The following is a 19039-nucleotide window of genomic DNA, read 5'->3' on the forward strand; positions in this document are numbered from 1 at the left end:
CAGCCCTGCCCAGAAAGGGTACTCTCAGCCACATGATGTGTGTGTATGCTTCAGTTCATGCAGAACTCTTTGCAGCCAGTCATGAAGGTCACAGCCTCCTGCTATAAAGCTCACAGGACAGGTCACACTATACACAGAGGAGCAATACGCAGGTACATGCACTAGCACCATGCCACAGAAGTGAAAGAAGAGAAGAAGGACAAGAGCATCTTACAGTCCCACCTGGTACACCATCTGCAGAAACTCCCTCTGGCAAGAGGAAAACCAACAACAAGGTCCCCTATTTCTTCCCATAACATGGAGCAGGATGAAGACACATCATTCATTGGAGCATGCCACCCACCCAGATTTCAGTCTTACATAAATGTGTAGCCTTCTTATATCTTACAGATATTAAGAGATAGCAAAGTACATTCCTCGCTCAAGAGAGAAACTTAAAAAAAAAAAAAAAACAAAAAAAAACAAAAAAAAAGAGAGAAACTTAAAGGTTAGTTACAAGGTGCGGATGCAGGGCTCGGGGTGATTTATACTGCTACTCTTAGATACAAATTCATGAGTACTCAGGGCACTAGCTTCTAGAAATGAGATCATTCTCCTTGAGGAGGCTTTCTCCTTCGCCATGCTATAGTGTCTGTGAAGTTAATTCAATTCATACCATGCTCCCCAATTCAAGATCTTATATTTGGTTTGAGTGTATGCAGTAGACCCTAATACCAAATCAGATGCATATACCATGCTCTGTACAGCTTTTGCTGTGATATTAATGCACACACCCACCACCCTCTAAAGCCCTGTTTTCCCTTCAGGACCTCATCTCCCAGAGGGCCCGAGCCTGGCTCTATGCTCTGCACATGCTGGACCAGAGGGATCACTCCAACTCAGAGTTACACTGGGATACTAGGATACAGCATAGCAGCAATTCATGCATTGTATTTCTAAAACCAAAGCTCAAGTGAGGTTGAGCCAGTCACTGTGCAAGATGAACCAGCAGGACGTTCTCGCCTCGAATGAAAATCTGATTTATATGTCGAGTGAAAACCTGCTGGTAATCCACTTTGGGCTTTCTCTTTTTCTTACGGGACTGGCCCCTGGAAAGGGTGGTAGCCCTGGAAAAGGTACCCCCCGCACTGGACCCTTCTGTCCGTGTAGTCCTCCCTGACAGCTCTGACCTGGACTCCTCCCTTGCAGACGCCTGCAGGGAAGAAGGGACAGAGCGGGAACGCCTGCGTGAACTCCGGTCGGTGTCTCCTCTTCCCCACACCGAGGCCACCTTCCATGTGGATGTCTGGGAGTATCTGGAGAGAGTGGAGTCTTCAACTGCAGACTTAGAATCTGTTTCCTTCTTGGAGGAATCTTGCAGTTTTAGTCGATCAAAGAGCTGCAAGGAAAGCAACGACAAGTATTAGCCTTCTCTTCAGTTTTCAACATCTCTTTTTTTCGATATACAAAAGAAAGACTAGATTCCTTAATCATGCTCTGTAGACTGTTTGCTTTGCAATTTTAAAAAAGTTAGTAACAAATTTTCTATTTCTAGCCATAACTCAGATAAATCAGTAAGTATGTCAAGAGAAAAGGTACCCACTTTTTCTATGGTATAAAACTGAAAGACATTCAGACCTGATGAGGTAACTTGTTGCTCAAACAATATGCGAGTAAGAAATACAGACTCATTTTTTGCTCACTGGATGCATGAGAACAGACTAATGAGGATCTTGGTCCAAGCATGCCTGGTTGACAGCAATAGGGCTTTACTGCTGGGAAACCCTGATCCCTAGGCTCAGTGATCTTAATTCCTTAGCTTGAAAACACACTGGGTACTCAAAGTCAGGGGAAACTGCTTACCCTGGTGAGAGTCAATGAAGAATCCCGTTCATATGCTTTGCCTAGAACAGGTTTTCGGTAGGTCTCATCCACATCAGTAAGTGCCTAGAGAAAAAGAGACCAAAGGAAGGAAAAATATGGTATCATTCAAAATATTATTTTTATAGCTTTCAGGAAAAAATTTAAAAGGCAGAATACCATCTAATTATACCAGACTAAACTTAACAGGTGACTCAGCTCTTGGGCAGGAACAAATGGTAATACATGGTCCCCTCTGAATAGGAACACCAAGCTGTTACAACCATGTAAGATGGGTTTCTCCTATGGTAAGGGGCCATCGCAAACTCAGAGTAGAGGCTCTTAAATTTCAGGGAGCATGAATAATCTAGGAAGCTTATTAACACATTACTGACCAGAGATGTATTAACACCACAGGCATTAAGTTTCTGCAAAAATCCTCCTGTCAATAATGTGGCAAAATATAAATCTAAGGCTATTCTCCAAGATATTCTGATTCTGTATGCCTGGGAACTTTCTGTTTTAACCAGAAACCCCATGATTTTGATGCAGGACAGCCTCAGACCACTCTTTAAGAAACACTACTCCTGATTTTCCCTTTTCGGTCTCTGTGCCTTATGACAGCAATGAAGCGACTAACCAAGGTAATACACAGAAATGCTGGTGAATTCTTGTTGATGAAAGATCAACCTTACAGGACAGCCATTAGAATCAAATGAGATCATGTATGAGAAATTACTTTGAAAAGTGAGAAAAATCTTACAAACATAAGCTGACAGTATTGTTATTGCCACCACTGTCAAATATATTCTCTTAAATCTTTCCCTTCAAAGGCAAACTTACAATAATAAAACATTTTCCCCCCTACATTTTAGAAATGAGAAAACTGAGGCTCAGAGAAATTACTTTGCCTAGAGTTACACAGCTACCAAACGTTAAGCTAGGATTTGAATCCAAGTTTTATGACTCCATACAGTTTAAAACACGGTCTCAGAAGCCAGAAAAGATAACGTTACAGTCCCTTTCACTTGCTAAGAGTGTGATTTGGGACCAACCTTCCAAAATCACTAGCCTCAGTTACTTCATTTGTGAAATAGAACAGTGATAGACTTACAACTCATTTACTGAGTTATTATATATAAAGTCCTTTGTACAGGATCTGGCATACAGCAAGTGCTTAATAAGTATTAGCAACTACTACTGTAATCAAGGGGCATGCACAGATGAAGATAAAGCACAAAGAGAAGAAAAACTGGCAATGGAAGATCATATGGAAAGAATCACTAGAAAGCCCTGGTGGCCCCTATTTGAACTGTCTCGTATCGGAGTTGTGCTCTGTGTCCTTTTTCTCTTCCAAATGTCTCGTGAATAGACAGTAAGCCTCTAGAAGACGGAGGGCGCATGGTACACTCCTCCATAAGCAAACACCGTGCAGAGTGTCTGGCTTATTAATATGGCTGCTTCCCCTCTATCCTCATCTATCTTTCCAAAAGTTGTAGTTTAAGTTCCTTCCTGAAATTTCTGTACCTAGCAATGTGCCCAGCCAAAGTAGAAAGTCAATAAATATTTTTAAACGAATGAAAAATAACCGGTAAGAAATCAATATAAAATTACTAAAAGATGTAATAAGTAGTTATTCCTTAAGGCTAGATTTCTCAACCCTGGCACTAGTAACATTCTGGACCAGATAATTCTCTGTCGTGGGCACGGTATTCTGTGGACTGTAGGGTGCGCAGCAGCAGCCCTGGCCTCTACCCACCAGATGCCGGTGGTACTCCATCCCACAGTCGTGACAATCAGAAAATGACATTGCCAAGTATCCCTGGGAAGGAGGCATAGGTAAAATCATCCCAGGTGAAAGCCACTGCCTTTAGGGAAAACAATAAAAATAACTTTTTTCTTGTTGTCCTAGCGAGTTCAAAGATTCTAGGGCTTCTGGGAAGTTATTCTGGAGGTTTCGCTGAATAAAGTCCTTGAGATATATAAAAGATTTAATCCTTAGGAGGTGCTCCAGTTCCTTGAGGAAGACTTAATTACCATATTCCAGAACTTGTCAAATGCAACGAGGAAGCCGGTACAGACGCCCCGAAGTCCCTTGAAAGTGCGGATGTGAACATTCACCTTCACCCCCTCCCGGATACAACGATGGAGTTCACCCAGAGGGCTGCCTTCGTGCACTGAAACAAGAAGAACCGTCAGCACAGAATGAATACCCGCTCTCATTCCCAGAACTAACAACCAAGACCACCCAGCCATCTCCAGCAACACAAGGCAACAGGGCATGGCTCTGGCAACCACACCACAGGAGCAGGAAGGCCCGGGGGCAGCACGTCAGGGGTAGGCAATGTGCACTGAAATGAGACAAAACCCCCGGAACATGCGTAAACCCCCCGCGTCGCTACCATCCAAATGTCTCACCACCTCCATATCCTATTTCTATGATGTCTCTGATTCTAAGAGGCAGCATCATTTAAAAACTTTTGGGGGCAAAAAAACACTATACTAAATGTGCACATCAGCAGCTAGATTCTTCTCAGTTCTCTGCTTGTATAACAACCTTTTTCAGGATAAATCTCACGAACTGCATACCCAGCCTGAGCCTTCTAAAGAACCAAGAACTTTGGTCATAGGTTTAAGGGAAATGGACCGTGTGACTCATCCGCCCTGAAACACATGCAATCGTCTAAGACAGAATGGCTTTTTGGCCCTCTCGGTCTAAGCTACATCACGCAGAAGCTTGTGCTCTTAGGCCACTAGCGTTTTCAGTGAACATCATCTTCACATGAGGAGGAAGAGGCCTGGTTATGTTCCAGGCCTCACTGATGTAAAGGCACCTGCTGAGTAGCTGACTCCTATGAAATTGCTGATAAGCATCATACGAAAAGAGATATAACAATTCATGTGAGGAATGCTGGGACTATAAACTGCAGCCTTTATTATGATGGATTCTTTTTTTTTTTTTCAGAGCTTGAAAGCAAGGCTGAGTTTTATTTTTATTATTTCATGTTAATTTAGCCATCACAGTATGGTGACTGTACTACATAAAACCTCCCTAAAGAAAACTGCACATGCATGCACACACACACACACACACTCACATTTACACAATCTCGCTCTTCCCCTCAAGTCTGAAAGGCACAGTTCTTTGGAAGTTATTGTCATTGATAGTAAACAAAGAAAAATATCTCTGTCTTATTTTTAGTATAAGCATAAAAGAGAACAAGTGTCTTGTACTTCAATTTGGATACCTAAGGTGGTTACTCTTAACCTCCTTACCCCTCACTCATGGACTGGCTTATAAATAATGGCAGGGATAAGTTAATAAAAGAAGATACTCTTGGATTAAGTGACTTTGTAGATGAGAAATAGGAGCTTGTCAGATTGAAGATTCAGCAAGAAGGCAGAGTGTCAGAAACAGTGGCCTTGGAAAGGAACATGAGAACCTTGGCCTGACCTTCACCATCCATCCCTCCTCTAGCCATATTTTAAAATTCTCTGAACCTCTGACATACTAAAGTATGTATATATATACACACACATCTGGATATGTGTTATAGATGGTGTCAAATCAAGCACTGTAAACAACATTTAGGTCATTATAACTAGTTGTATGAACTTGGTTAGCAGCTTTTTCTCTACAAGTCCAAGTTTCCCCATTCATAAAATGAGGTTAGACTAGGTAACTTCTAGTTTCATGTAATGAATAAGTTCCTATAATTAAATTTCTTAGAAACTGGTCACAATGCCTAGATTACTCTACTTGCCTTCCATATTCACTCCTCTTTCCCACTATACACATATGTTCCACAAAGGCTAGAAAGGCCACTCTTTTTCTAACTTGGAAGAAAACAGGGGCATTACTCCCCACACACCCCCAAATCAGGGAGAAAGGACAAGCATGTACCTTAACAAAAATCTCTTGTTCTAATTAAACAAATGGTAAACTCAGGTTTTCAACCTTCATATCTGTACCCTTTTTGATTTTTTTTTCTTCCAAAGATTTAACAAGGTATAACTCCAGGGAATATTTCTCTCATGTGATCAAAAATACAACACTGGCATCACCTATCAGAGCAAAATCCCAAGAGATATAAAAGTTCCACACTCAGAATCACAAGGCACATTCTGAATCTCTTCTCAGTAGTATTTGTGACAAACTCCAAATGGATATGAGCCAGGCTTCTAAAACTATATTTATGCCTTATCTTTGAAGAAGTTATTCTTCCAAATCCCGCTCTCCACTGCCATTACCCTTGGGCCACAGCCTTCCAAATCCAGGTCATTTTTAACCCCACTCTTTTATTTTTCCCTTCCTATAGCCAATACTAAGTCCAGACAAGAGATTCTCAATAACTAACACCTGACCTTTCTTTTCTATTTCCACAACCAACAATACAGTCCAGAGCCTCATCATACTATTGGTTCACTTCAAGAGTCTCCAAGCTCCCCTCCTTCACATCAACAGCAGCAGCAGCATCACTGTCACCAATATTATCACCAATTACTGAGCCCTCAGTATGGGCCAAGCCCTATGGTAAGTTTAACTTTACATGTTATTTTATTTTTTTTTTGCCACACAGCATGTGAGATCTTAGTTCCCTGATCAGGGTTTGAACCTGCATCCCCTGCATTGGAAGTGCAGCATCTTAACCACTAGGTCACTGGGGAACTCCCTGATTTGTACCTTGATTGTGATGATGAATTCATAACCTTTTTACTCACCTGAGGAGTGAATTTTGCTATATGTAATTTAGCATATATTACATGCTTATTTAGCATCTATTACATGCTCAACAGCCTTATTTTTAAATAATTACTGTTATCGTCAAGCATGCCCTTCCTTAACCGCAAGACCTAAAGCTGACTTCTATATGAATTCTTTTGTGGAAAAAAATCTAATCCTCACCCCTGCTTCTATACTTTTTTTTGCTTCCTGAAGATCATCAATTTTTTGTGATATCTACTCATCTCTACCATGTTTCTAGTGGTGGGGTTAAAATTTTCAGTGCCTAGAGCACATTTTGAGACTTTGATTCCAGGCATACATTTAATTGTGGAAAGTTGATAAAGCTGGCTTTCACACTCTTTCATCCTAATAATATGGCAAAGTACTCCACCGGTAAAGCCAAAACCACTCACCACATAGAAATACTTCTTTTGTCTTGAAAATCTTGGCAGCAAAGCAATAATTGGCAAAATGGAAATAAATGTCACAATCTGAGACTTGGAGGGCATTTCAAAGATCTGATAGTGGCAAAAACTATGGGCAAAATAAGCTCCCCCAAACTGCTCTTAATTTAGGCACATGCATAATCTGTGTCACTGCTGGGCAAGCAAACTGGAGTAAACCCTAGCTTAGGCGGTGATGCTCTGGCACTATAATCACAAAGGCACCGCTAACAGCACTCAGCTTTTCAGGATGTTGCTCTCTTAACACACTTCTAGGAAAGAAACAAAATATTCCTTTACTTAGCAAAACCCTCCATTCCAAAGGCAGTGATTTAATAAAGCCACAATTTAGCTATCAGGATACAGATGCTCTGAATGGCTAAGTAGGTCATTGTGTTCATGGGGCAGATGTCAGAACTGCTTGCCAGATGACGAAGATATGACCCTGGGCTGTTTCTATTCCGTTTATACAAGACCTAATTCACACGTTAGCAATCTCTGCTATTTACAGCTTTACTCTAAGGAACTATTAGGAGGCTGCAAGAAATCCCCTCGTGCCATTTACACCTTCAGAACTCAAAATAACCTGTGCATATGGTAATAGGAGCCTGACAGACAAGAGTCCCTGCACTCAGCGGCAGAGAGGCTGTAAAAGTGTCTGCCCTTTAGTGGCCTTCTGCGCCTGCTGCATTCCTGTGAACATATGTATGTCAAGACCCTGCAGCCCTTTCTGCTTACAGCACTGAGAACGAAGCTGTCACTTAATGTGCAGAGGTCATGAGATTATATCCCCTGTGCTATCTGAACAATTTCCTCATACTGCGTCCCATCACCCACAAATCTCACTGACCAAACCACTCTCCCTCCCCTAATACTGGCTGTGCCCTCCCTCCTCTCACCATGCGTGGCCCCAAGACTTCATCACCTCTGCAAATCCTCCCCATGATGTCCCGTTTCCAGGCTCACCACCTCTCCAGAATCCCCCGGGCACACCCCAGCCCCCAGTCACTCCTGCAGACCGATTTCAGCAGGTTCCTCATCACCTCTGTGGCCACTTCTGTGGCCCCCATCACCTTTACGCATGTTATCCAAGCAGACCCTACCCGTGGCTACTTATTACCTCTAGAGCCTTGCGACTCTTCGCTCACTGCCCATACAGACCGTCAATTCCTCAAGCTGACCTCCCCACGGTGGCTGATTATCTCTTCAGCCTTCACCAAGACCCTCCCCCTGATACACACACAGGTCCGCGCCGAGCGGCTGTCACCCGGCACACGCCTGCAGGGCCGCCGCCTTCCGGACAGCCGGCCCGGCCCCCGCCCCGCCCGCGGGACTCACAGGGCATTCTCGTGAGCACGTTGCGCGGCGCCTTCCTGCTCCGACCCGGACCCCGCCGCCGCGCGTCGGCGGCCTCGTCCCCTTCCTCTTTGGTCACCATGAGGCGGCGGAGGCGCTGGATGCGCTCGGGGTCCGGGGCGGGGGCGTCCGGGCGGCGGCGAGTCCTGCCCGAGGGCCCGGCGGCCGCAGCGGGGCCCCCTGAGCCAGCGGCCGCGCCCCGCGCCCGCCCGCGCCCGCCGCTCCGTAACCCGGTCCTGAGGAAGCTCTCGTACTCGGCCACGTTGTTGAAGCAGGGCGCGTTGGGGTAGGGAATGGGAGGCAGGCGGGGCGCATACAGGGCCAGCAGCGGGTCGAAGCTGTCAGAGCTGACATCCAGGCGCGGGCTGGGCGGGCGCGCGGGGCTCCCAGTGCGAGCCGACCTCGCCCCCTGCTCCCGCTCCTCCATGTTTGAAAGGCCCGCAAGCCGAGGCCGATGGGAAGAAGGAGCGGAGCCGCCAGAGGGCGTCACTGCGCAGCCGCGGCGCAAGGTCTCACTGCGCTGGGGCGGCCGCCAGGGGGCAGCGTCTGCCTGCGCTCTGCGCCGCCAGGGGTGTGGTGCGCGGCAGCTATTCGCCCGGGGCTCGGAGCGCATCAGCGTTCGGGGGAAGAGGTTCATTTGCGTTAACGCACGTTTTCCCATCAATATCATTATCACTTTAGATGTTTGCTGATAGTCCAGATTCCCTGGGGATGGAGCCCGGGACCGTCAGCTTGACAAGCTCCCCAGGTGTTTCTCGGTTCTCTGGAATTATGGTCTACTAGTAGCTTGAGCTGGCGGGAAACAGTGGCAAGAGGGCAAAGTGAAAGTGAAGGTCGCTGCGTCGCGTCCGACTCTTTGTGACCCCACGGACTGAATTCTCCAGGCCAGAATACTGGAGTAGGTAGCCTTTCCCTTCTCCAGAGGATCTTCCCAACCCAGGGATCGAACCCAGGTCTCCCGTATTGTGGGCAGATTCTTTACCAGCTGAGCCACAAGGGAAACGCAAGAATGCTGGAGTGGGTAGCCTATCCCTTCTCCAGCGGATCTTCCCAACCCAGGAATCCAACGGGGGTCTCCTGCATTGTAGGCGGATTCTTTACCAACTGAGCTATCAGGGAAGCCCAGGAAGAGGGCAAGGAATGTCCCAATTTGTTCTTATGCTGAGCATCACTGGAGTTCAGACGCCTGGGCTCCAACTATTTAGCTTCTCTGAGCTTTACATTCTCTCTTGAGATATGATCAGTTCAGTTCAGTCGCTCAGTCGTGTCTGCCTCTGCTAGAAACGGTTTCAAGAAACTGTCTGAAGAGCGAAAGATATGCATATGGGGTGTAATAAATGCTCTACGAATGTTAACATTAAGTGTACAATGAAAGTGAAGGATGATGAGTGGACCCTAGTACTTCATTTCTTACACCTAGGCAAAAAGAAATTTACACATACACCAGAAAGATGCTAGTATTAAAGAAAATTCACCATCACTGTTCTTCTAAGTATTGCTAAGCACCTGGAGGAAAGGAGGATCCCACAACTGGGATGGCTATTTATAAAACCTGGCTGTACTTTAGAGCCTCTGTTTAGCAGAATCTTGTTTCTTGATGTTAAAATAATAGTAGTAGTAGTCTACATCAAAGGCCCTCAACCAGTAGAACCAAGATGTCTCCAGTCACCTAGAGGTCACACGAATCACTTTCCTGTCACCTCTCCCAAAGGGCAATCCACTGGCATAAATTCTATACTAGTGGCTTCCGTGTATATTTTATTAAAATTTCCTTAAGCTTTGGAAAGGAAGCCCAAGAAAATACTAGTCTCTTACGAGAGGATGAAAATTAATATAAAACTGTGACATATACTTTAGAATAAAGACATACTGCAAAATAAAGATGACAAACCAGCCAACAGTACTTGGGGGCGGGCGGGGAGGGGGCAGGCCATGTGGCATGCAAGATCAAACACATGCCCTCTGCACTGGGAACCCAGTCTTAACCACTGGACAGCCAGGGAAGTCCTATCCAACACTGCTTCTGACAGCATTACTTAATTCAATAGGTATGATTACAGTGTAAATATTAAACCCAGGATATTCCTTTGCTCAAAACCACCCTCCCCAAGACAAAGCTCACTCCTGCAAACTGCTGGCAACTCAACCAGCAAGCACATGTCCTCCTATCTTCTAACAAAATCAAGTGATACCTTTGTAGTATCACATAACACCAACAGAAAACACAAAACTTTCTTGGGTGGCGTCTAAAAAATTTGTACAAACACCTACTTATCTATACTTGTTTTGATATAGAATGCTGTAATTTATTTACCGTTATGTTTGCCAATCAAGAGCTACACTGTTATTGCCTTACTTGGCCTGTCACAGTGTACCTAGATGTACAAGTCTAGGTTTTGGTATAGACTAGTTACCCAAAGTGTGGCATGTTGACCACACCCATCAAAAGTCTTTGAATCCCAAACTCTTCATGGGGAGAGAGCTTGGAACTGGCATTTTTAAACGAGCATTTCAAGTAAATTTTTGCATCCAGAAGTCTGTGAACCACCACTGTGATGAAGGGATGTGAGCCTGGCTTATGTAAGGACGTTCACACATGAAAGTTGGACTCATATACTGCATTTGTATGAAAAAAATAACTGAAAATTTAGGCCAAGGAAGTTGAAACCTTTATTTTTTTTTCTTCTCAAAGAAATTTTATCAATTACCAACTGTAAGCCATGTCTCCAATTCCTGTGGAGTGAGAACAGGGAGGGGAAAAAAGGCATCAACAGATGGGGTGTCAATTAGTGAGATGAGACCAGCCATCGCTCTTTCAAAAATACATTTTCTTGGCTGTAAATTCTACAGTGTGAGACCAGGCACTGTGATGTGGGCTTTTAATTAATTCTTTACAGAGCCAAATTCATCTTTTTCCTCTAAAATATGGAATGAATATAAAAGGAAATGTGAGTTCTCTACCGCCTATCCCCACTGCCTCCTCACTTCGGAGGCCACGAGCAACATGCAGTTCCTGTGGCTCCTCACCCAACTCCCCATCAGCAGGTAGAACCATTAGGGCTCCTCTACTGCCTGTGACCCAAAGATGAGTGTTGGTCCCTCTGCTCTCCAAGTCAAATGTCATTGTTTCATTATACAGAGGCTACCTGAGAATCTTTTTCAGGAAGTCCAACAAGAAGGTGACTTTCAAAACTGAAGTGCCAAGACGACAGAGAGTATCCTCCTCCTGGCTCATTCATTCTCACGTTTTTCTTCTCCCATAAAGATATGTAACTCTCTTTCTCCTGAGACAGAGTAAGCAGCCTTGTGATCACTGCCCCTGGTGAGATGATGAGGATCATGCTGACAACTCCACAAAATCAGTCCACGCAATATTTATGCAAGGATACCGAAGCTACAACTCGTTAGTTCAGCCCAGGTTGCCAACTTGGATAATGGCACAAAGCCCTGAGTTTGCCCTGGTGTTCCTGCATTCAGAGGCACTGGGAAGGCATCAACCTATACTAGCTCCAGGTCTGCCAAAGATGAATGCAATTAGGTGGGTGGGAAAGGTGAGGTTACCGAGGTCACTGGATTCTGTGGTAAAGCACAAGCCGGCGACAGTGAAGTTTGGGCTCATCTTCTAGAAGAGGTGAAAAAAGCTTGACAGGGTTTTGTAAGACCCATGCCACAATCTAAAAATGATTCACCTACAAGGCATAACATAGTTCTCGCTTTATAAAAATAGTACCGCAATTTTTTTAAAAAAATGCACTTCTACCAAAGGAACCATGTTTCAACACTGCAAAAAAGGTGTTCCACTTAAAGCAGAATAAGATATACCACCCACATCCAACCCTTTTCTCTCCGCTCCCCTCCCAACCAGAGTCATGTCACTCCCGGGACACCTGCATGGCACAGATGCTAAGGCCACCAAAAGTCAGGAGACTTGGGGGCCGAGATGGTTAAGCACGCCAGGACTGAAAAGCAAAGGGTCAGCTGTCTTCATCTAGGATCTCTGGATGTTCCTTCCAGAAAGCATCCCCAATGATATTGCAGTGTAAGGGCACCACCACATTCCTGGTCCGGGTCACCGCCATCTTTTTTCCTTCCATTTCTGCTGGCAGCTTAACTTCTTTTGTTGTGATTTCCTCCACCTATAGGTAAAGTTAATATATTGACATTGTTAACTAGAGAGGAGCTTTGGGACATCGAAGACGGAGAAGTGAGCTATATATTTGGTTGGCCAAAACATTCATTTGGGTTTTTCGAAAAACCCAAATAAACTTTTAGCCAACCCAATACCTCTGACAAATATATATTTTCAGGCAGATACATATCTTACCATACCTGAATTTCTTTACAACTAAAAATACTTTTTAAACAGTTATGCTGTTCTATTTTGAGAGGAGATCTTAGGAACACAGAGGGACTCTATGTTCCTTGTTAGCAATAACCATAGAATTAAAGATATTTCTGCTTTCCCACCTGCGAGTCCAAAGAACAAATACTTTAAAAATACTAATAAAAGAGCTGAAGTTGCCAGTGAGATCCTGAGCTCTTAGGATTCTTACTCCCGTAATACTTAAAAACATTCATTTCAGAAAAAAATACTTTATAGACAGAAGGAAATAAATTTAGAGACATCATTATGCCCAGGAGCTGGATCAGAGAGAAAATATTGGTAGAATTAAGGATTTAGATGAAAGGAGACAGAATATTAAGTTAACTATGACTGTCTAGAGAATTTCTTGAACATTCTGTAAGGGAAAGAACCTTCACATACAACATCAGTTCCTCAAATTATAGTTCTCATGGGATGGGTGGGCCATTTAATGGTCCAGTGTGGGATTTTTTAAAAATGTTCTTTGAATGCAAAAATTCTCTTATCGGCACTGTACCTGTTAAAGGGGTTTGATTTTATTTGGGGAGAGTTTATGACACAAAAAAATAAATTCTAAAATTCTGCAATTCTACTTATAGAAGGGGGGAGTCCAGATCACAAACTTGACTGATGAACTGACAAAGCCATTATCCATAATAATAATCTATAGCATCTCGTTTTGGAAAGGGTCTAATCTGTGCGAGTGACTGGAGTCACATCAGCACACGGGCAGCAGGAAAGACAAAGTGTGGGCTGGGCACAGGCTTTCTTTCTGACGTTCGTTTTCCCTTAGACATAACAGCATTACCTTCTGCCATATCAACACAGTCCCCTTCCTATACATCAGTGGCTCATTATTGTAGTTGATGTTGAATTCAGAAAATAAAATCTCATTCTTGTCTGCTGCAAGAGTTCCCTGAAGAAATAAAAACAAATATAAAAAGCTTTGTAGGTCTCTTCTCTCCCCTAGCCCCACCTAACCATTCCACTCTCTTATCTAAACTTCTAGCAACAAATCAAGAAGTGGAAGCATTTCATCAAACATTATAGGTATCAGTGAATTTTAAGAGCAGTTCAAATCTTATTTAAATACAAAAATCCATAAAGTTCTCTTCTGTAGCAAGTAACTGGCTTCACCAATCACTATTGTGATGGAGAGAGAGGCACTAACAGTTAAGAGTACTGATTGTGTACTGGATAGTTTGTATATTTTATTTGACCCTCATAACCATCTCCATTTTAGAGATGAGAGCTCAGAAGCTTAGAAAGATTATGTAAATTTTCCAAGGCCAGTGGTGCTCTTATACTTAAGAATAACAATCAAAATCTAAATTCAGTGCTTCCAAACTCTGGCTACATCTACCAGTCTTCCTATTATTGCTACACATCTTTATCACTGTTGTTAATAATGACAACCATTTACTGAGTCATTATAATGTACCAGGCATTGTATTAGGAGTTATTACAACACATCATCTCATTTCACAGTTTACCTGCAAGTATCATCTAATAATAAAATAGCATCTAATAATCAAAGTATTTACTAGTTACTTACAGTGTGCTTTGCACTAGTCTATGTGTGTTTTACATGCCTCATGCCACTTAAAATTCTCACTATAAACCTGTAAGGTAGGAACTGTTATTTTCCACATTTTACCTATGAAAAACTAAGGCAGAGAGGTAAAATTAAACAAAAACATCTGAGTACAATTATTTGACTCCCCGGAGTCTGAAGTCTTGTTGATACACAAGAGTCCTAACCCCAAACTCCAGGTCCCCAGCAGGGAATGACAATGATGAAGCAGCCAGGTGGGGCTGACAGAAAAGACGAGCCATGTGCCCTGTAGACAGGGCAGCCAATATGCAGCTCCAGTCAAGCATTACCATGTGGGGAGTGTAGAGCCATTAATTCCATTTTCCAGCAGAGGACACTGAGGCTCAGGGAGGGGTTAACAACTTACCCACAGTCACAAAGCAAGCAAGCAGAAGACCTGCTACTACTGTGATCTTTGTATCTTTTCAAAACAAAGCTGTAAAAACTTAAGAGCTTAAAAAGAAGGCAAAATGTCACGAGAGATCAAAAACTGTCTGCCCTGAAGTCTTAATGCAGTAAGATCAATATACCTGTAATCTCTCTTGGGCTTGTAATGGTGTTAAGCCAGACTGCTGCACAAGTGCCCAGAACACTGTATTATAAAGATTATTGATGTGACCTGTAAGGAAAACAGAGTAACACTGTGTAGGGATATACAATCTTTTTTTAATATTCACCCTTCAAAGAGTACTGGAGCCCAATTTCTCTCCTCTTTAAAGTAGAGAGACCTCAGAAACATTTAGTTGCCTGCCGAAAGTCACACACAGGGAATATACAGGGAAGCAGTGAAGCAGAAAAAAAAAACCTATTTTCTAACAGTTTTATCCTGTTGTTTCAGCTGTGCTCCACACAAGTCTGTTAACTTGTGCATTAAGCTTAGGAATACTTTCAAAGTTATTTGATTTGTATTATTCCCACCTCTTTTCCAATTCTTCTGGAAAAATCAAGACACATCAAATGAGTAAAAGTCTCACAAATATTTCATCATGTAAGGCAGGGTCACAACTCAAATACCCACTAAAGCCAGCATGAACCTAAGTGTGGAAAGCAGAGTAGGTGACCAGAGGAACAACAGAGAAGTAGAGGCTGAGGCACACTGGCTCCTGTGTACACGCACATGTGTATGCACGTGTGTGCGTATGTGTCTGTGTGTATAAAGGCAGAAGTCACTATACAGGGTCTGACCAATGCTAAGTGGAAATACAGACTTAGTATTGCCAGATCTTCTAATTAAAAAAAAAAAGCTAAAAATAAGGAATATTTAAATAAAATACCCAATTTTTCAAATATTTTCAACTAATTTTAAAAACCTGAAATACTGCATTCCAAACAAAATACACATGAACCAAAACTATTTCAGAGCATCACCTCTAATATAACGAATTAGTGATGTAACCATCAATACATCTGTTTATTTGGTTTCACTTACAATCTGCTTGCCGCCAGCTGAGATAGTCCTTTAGAGTCTGGTTGCTAGGATACACCACGACTCTTCCATCAAAGCCTGGGGGATACAGAAGTGGCTGGTCCTCAAAATAATCCCGCCAATAAAACACATAGCTGGAGGCAAACTGGGAAACCACGTGAGTCATAAACTTACTTGCAGAAGGCAGGTTGGGTGGAGCAAGAAAAGAGAAAATACATGATATTAATTCAACACCATGACAGGGTATGTGGGTGCAACACAGTGATAACACAAACTGTCTGGAGAGCCAAGAGATAATATAAATTGAGTCAAGAAAAACTATTTTAATATTTCAGTTATATATTTAAAATGCAGCCTGCCTCTCTTTCTAGTCCTATAAAGTAGTTTACTATTATCAAATGTTTTTCTATAGGATGTGATGTGAATTGACGGTTCAAGAGGATTTTCTTCAGGTCTTGGGAGGAGGGGGAACCACTGTTTTAAAAACACACCAATTCATTACATGACCTGTTTTCTGTGAAAGTTTCAACATACTGCCAAATTAAATATGAGATTTGTCTAATTTGTACTGAGATCCTCCTTACTTAAAAGTTTAGTTTCTGTTTCTAGTTTTAATGTTCAGTTTAGAAGCTAAGGTGATGTGAAATGGAAGAAAAAGAATAAAGAAGCATACAGAATGCCCACATAAGATGGAAGTACAACAGTCTAAACTTCTATACATATTATCAGCGTATCGATGTGTGTGCGTGTGTGTACATATACATATATAGACATACACACACACACACTCTGCAGTTGCAAATACTACAGTCTGCAAGTTTATGATTAAAACCTGAAAGTGAAAATGAAAGACACTCAGTCCTGTCCGACTCTTTGCGACCTCACAGACTATATAGTCCAAGGAATTCTCCAGGCCAGAATACTGGAGTGTTAGCCTTCCCCTTCTCCAGGGGATCTTCCCAACCCAGGGATCGAACCCAGGTATCCCGCATTGCAGACAGATTCTTTACCAGCTGAGCCACCAGGGAAGCCCAAGCAGAAGCCAGATGCCTGTAGGAAATTTTCTGAAGGAGCTAGGCCACAGAATTACCTGGCTCTTCTTTTAAACCAATTGCTTTTTCGCTTGAACACAAAGCTGTACTCATCACTCTGTCCATATGCAATCACAATATCCTCCAGTTCGTTCATTACAGTTTGGGCACATTTGGTCATTAGATGAAGAGCACGGCTGTCATTAGGTTTTATAAAGCTGTGTTTCTCAGCAAACCTTCATATGGGAAAAAGAAAAGGGAAAACGGCATGGCTGCAAGAGATCTTGTCAGTAATACCACAGATTAAACAGGCTGTTCATACAGGAAGACACTGTAATAGTGCTGTGAGTCCAAACATTCCAGGAGCCACAACCCAACCCATTTCGTTAAGAACTCCAGGTTTTGTTTGTTTGTTTGTTTGTTTTTTTAGCTCTGATCAACTGAGAAAAAAGAACATATATACTAATCCTCCACTCCCTTTTCTGTGAAATCGGGATAAATTTACTTCATAGGATTGTCCTGAAAGTTAGAGGGAGGTAACAAACATAACTATGCTCCTTGGACTGCTCAATAAATTTTAACTACAGTAATCATTACCAAAGTAGCATTTTTAAAGAAATTCCCATCTTTCTGTTACTTTGTTTTTTCTGACTTTTTCCCTCTGAATCCAGTCCATGTGCTCTGTTACTTATAATGAAACAAGAATATACTCTGTATAGCGTTGCCCACAGCAAGCCCTAAACAGGCCGCTGAACAGTAAGCCCTCAAAGATACCTAACAACCAGTTTGGCCATCGGTTGAAGAGCTGAAATAATGCGCCAAGAGTGACTTCTTCCACTACAGCCTTGCCAATGGACACCTCAGGCCAGCTCCTCACCAGGGGAGCACCCTGTCTCATTTTTAACTATCCGGACTACTCGCGTTCAAGCCAGTTGTAGACAGCACATAGGGTGATACTTAAAAGCTGCGCAGTCATTGGCTGCCGCGTTACCACGGTAACCACAGCTGCGGGCTGCTACCGAGGGGCCGGGTCACCGGAAACGCCTGCGAAGCACGCAGCCCCGGGCCGAGCTCGCTCACCGATGGAAATTCCTGCCGTCCAGCCGTACCACCACCCAGCAGTGGGGCAGGCATGTGTCGTCAGCCTCGAAGTCCCGCACGTACTCGAATTTGCTCTTTGCCATAGTCGCTCCCAATTTCAAGCACCGTCTCAGAGTGACGGAAGTACCAGCCAAGCAATCGCGAACTTTCAATGTGCCAGCAGCCCACATTTCCCCCAAGGAAGGGAAAGGAACAGAGAGCTCCGCCCCGGAAGTTCCTGTGTGTTTTCGTGGTCGCTCTAGCCGTAGTGGAGGCCAGCATCTCGCTTGCCTCTCCTTGTAGTTTGTAATGGACTTCCGGGCCTGGAAAGAGGGTTCCAGTCTGCCCTTAGTACTATTCCTGATTGCTGCCATGTGTCCTCCCGGTCTGCAACAAGTCATTCTCACGAAATTTAAAAAAATTCATTTCTGGCCAAGTTTTAAGGTTTAATTGTGATTTTTTCTTTCCAAATAGCATTTGTTAATTTGCTGTAAAAAATGTGGTATATATTGGAAAATATAATTAGGAAAATTAACACGATGTCTCCCTTCTCCCCACCAAAGCATTGTGGATGGTTCTTTCCAGTCTCTTTATATATTATGTTTACACGGGGAACACACAAAATTAGAATCAGACACCTGTACAATTTTTATATTTTTCACCTTGAGTATTTTTCCAACGTCGTTAAATATGCCAAAGAGTGACTTTAAAAAGAAAAAAAAGGCCTCATATTCTAACATATGTAGTACTAAGTTAACTCATTCAAATTTTCACAAAGACTAAATGTTTGAGATGTTGTTGCTGGTGCTTGCCAGCATGCCAAGTTGCTTCAGTCCTGTCCAACTCCTTGTGACCCTATAGACTATAGCCTACCAGGCTCCTCTGTCCATGGGATGCTCCAGGCAAGAATACTGGAGTAGGTTGCCATGGCTTCCTCCAGGGAAATCTTCCCAACCCAGGGATGGGAGGAACCCTTGTGTCTCTTATGTCTCCTGCATTGGCAGGCGGGTTCTTTACCACTAGTGTCACCTGGGAAGCTTTAGTAAATACTAGTAACAGTAAAACCCTAATAATTGTAGAATGCTGTATGATTTATAAAGCGTTTTGGAATTCATTGCATATATATACCCTAAGAAAATACTATTCAAACAATATAAAAAGATAAATAGTGAAAAGTAAAT

The 19039-nt window shown here is 43.1% G+C and overlaps 2 protein-coding genes across 4 annotated transcripts; both read right to left on the reverse strand.

Annotated features, from left to right (window-relative positions):
* Positions 1-480: 480 nt before the first annotated feature.
* Positions 481-8841, reverse strand: LSM11 (LSM11, U7 small nuclear RNA associated). Its single transcript, XM_043464847.1, has 4 exons — positions 8347-8841; positions 3877-4016; positions 1843-1926; positions 481-1378 (listed from the first exon to the last, which is right to left on the reverse strand). The coding sequence occupies exons 1-4, from the start codon at positions 8789-8791 to the stop codon at positions 968-970; spliced, it is 1080 nt and encodes a 359-aa protein (XP_043320782.1). The 5' UTR covers positions 8792-8841; the 3' UTR covers positions 481-967.
* A 2176-nt stretch (positions 8842-11017) lies between these two features.
* On the reverse strand, positions 11018-18078 carry THG1L (tRNA-histidine guanylyltransferase 1 like). Of its 3 annotated transcripts, XM_043464849.1 has the most exons (6): positions 17859-18078; positions 16838-17014; positions 15751-15920; positions 14852-14940; positions 13536-13643; positions 11018-12500 (listed from the first exon to the last, which is right to left on the reverse strand). In XM_043464849.1, the coding sequence occupies exons 1-6, from the start codon at positions 18047-18049 to the stop codon at positions 12339-12341; spliced, it is 897 nt and encodes a 298-aa protein (XP_043320784.1). In that variant the 5' UTR covers positions 18050-18078; the 3' UTR covers positions 11018-12338. The 3 variants fall into 3 exon arrangements, with proteins under 3 accessions (XP_043320784.1, XP_043320785.1, XP_043320786.1); XM_043464850.1 differs by lacking the exon at positions 17859-18078 and having other exon boundaries at positions 15751-15916; positions 16838-16965; XM_043464851.1 differs by lacking the exon at positions 17859-18078 and having other exon boundaries at positions 15751-15825; positions 16838-16904.
* Between the last annotated feature and the right edge of the window lie 961 nt (positions 18079-19039).

This window comes from Cervus canadensis, chromosome 4, assembly GCF_019320065.1.
Source record: "Cervus canadensis isolate Bull #8, Minnesota chromosome 4, ASM1932006v1, whole genome shotgun sequence".
Lineage (NCBI taxonomy): Eukaryota > Metazoa > Chordata > Mammalia > Artiodactyla > Cervidae > Cervus > Cervus canadensis.

Bases quoted from the DNA above. Each gene is read 5' to 3' on its own strand.
- LSM11 (XM_043464847.1), bottom strand. From the start codon at position 8,791: ATGGAGGAGCGGGAGCAGGGGGCGAGGTCGGCTCGCACTGGGAGCCCC. The intron at 4,017-8,346 runs GTGAGTCCCGCG...TTCTTGTTTCAG, and splicing joins CGTGCTCACGAGAATGCCCT to TGCACGAAGGCAGCCCTCTG. The intron at 1,927-3,876 runs GTAATTAAGTCT...CTTTTTCTCTAG, and splicing joins TTGACAAGTTCTGGAATATG to GCACTTACTGATGTGGATGA.
- THG1L (XM_043464849.1), bottom strand. From the start codon at position 18,049: ATGTGGGCTGCTGGCACATTGAAAGTTCGCGATTGCTTGGCTGGTACT. The intron at 13,644-14,851 runs GTATATTGATCT...TTATTTCTTCAG, and splicing joins AAGCCCAAGAGAGATTACAG to GGAACTCTTGCAGCAGACAA. The intron at 12,501-13,535 runs GTAATGCTGTTA...CTTTACCTATAG, and splicing joins CTGTGTTGATATGGCAGAAG to GTGGAGGAAATCACAACAAA.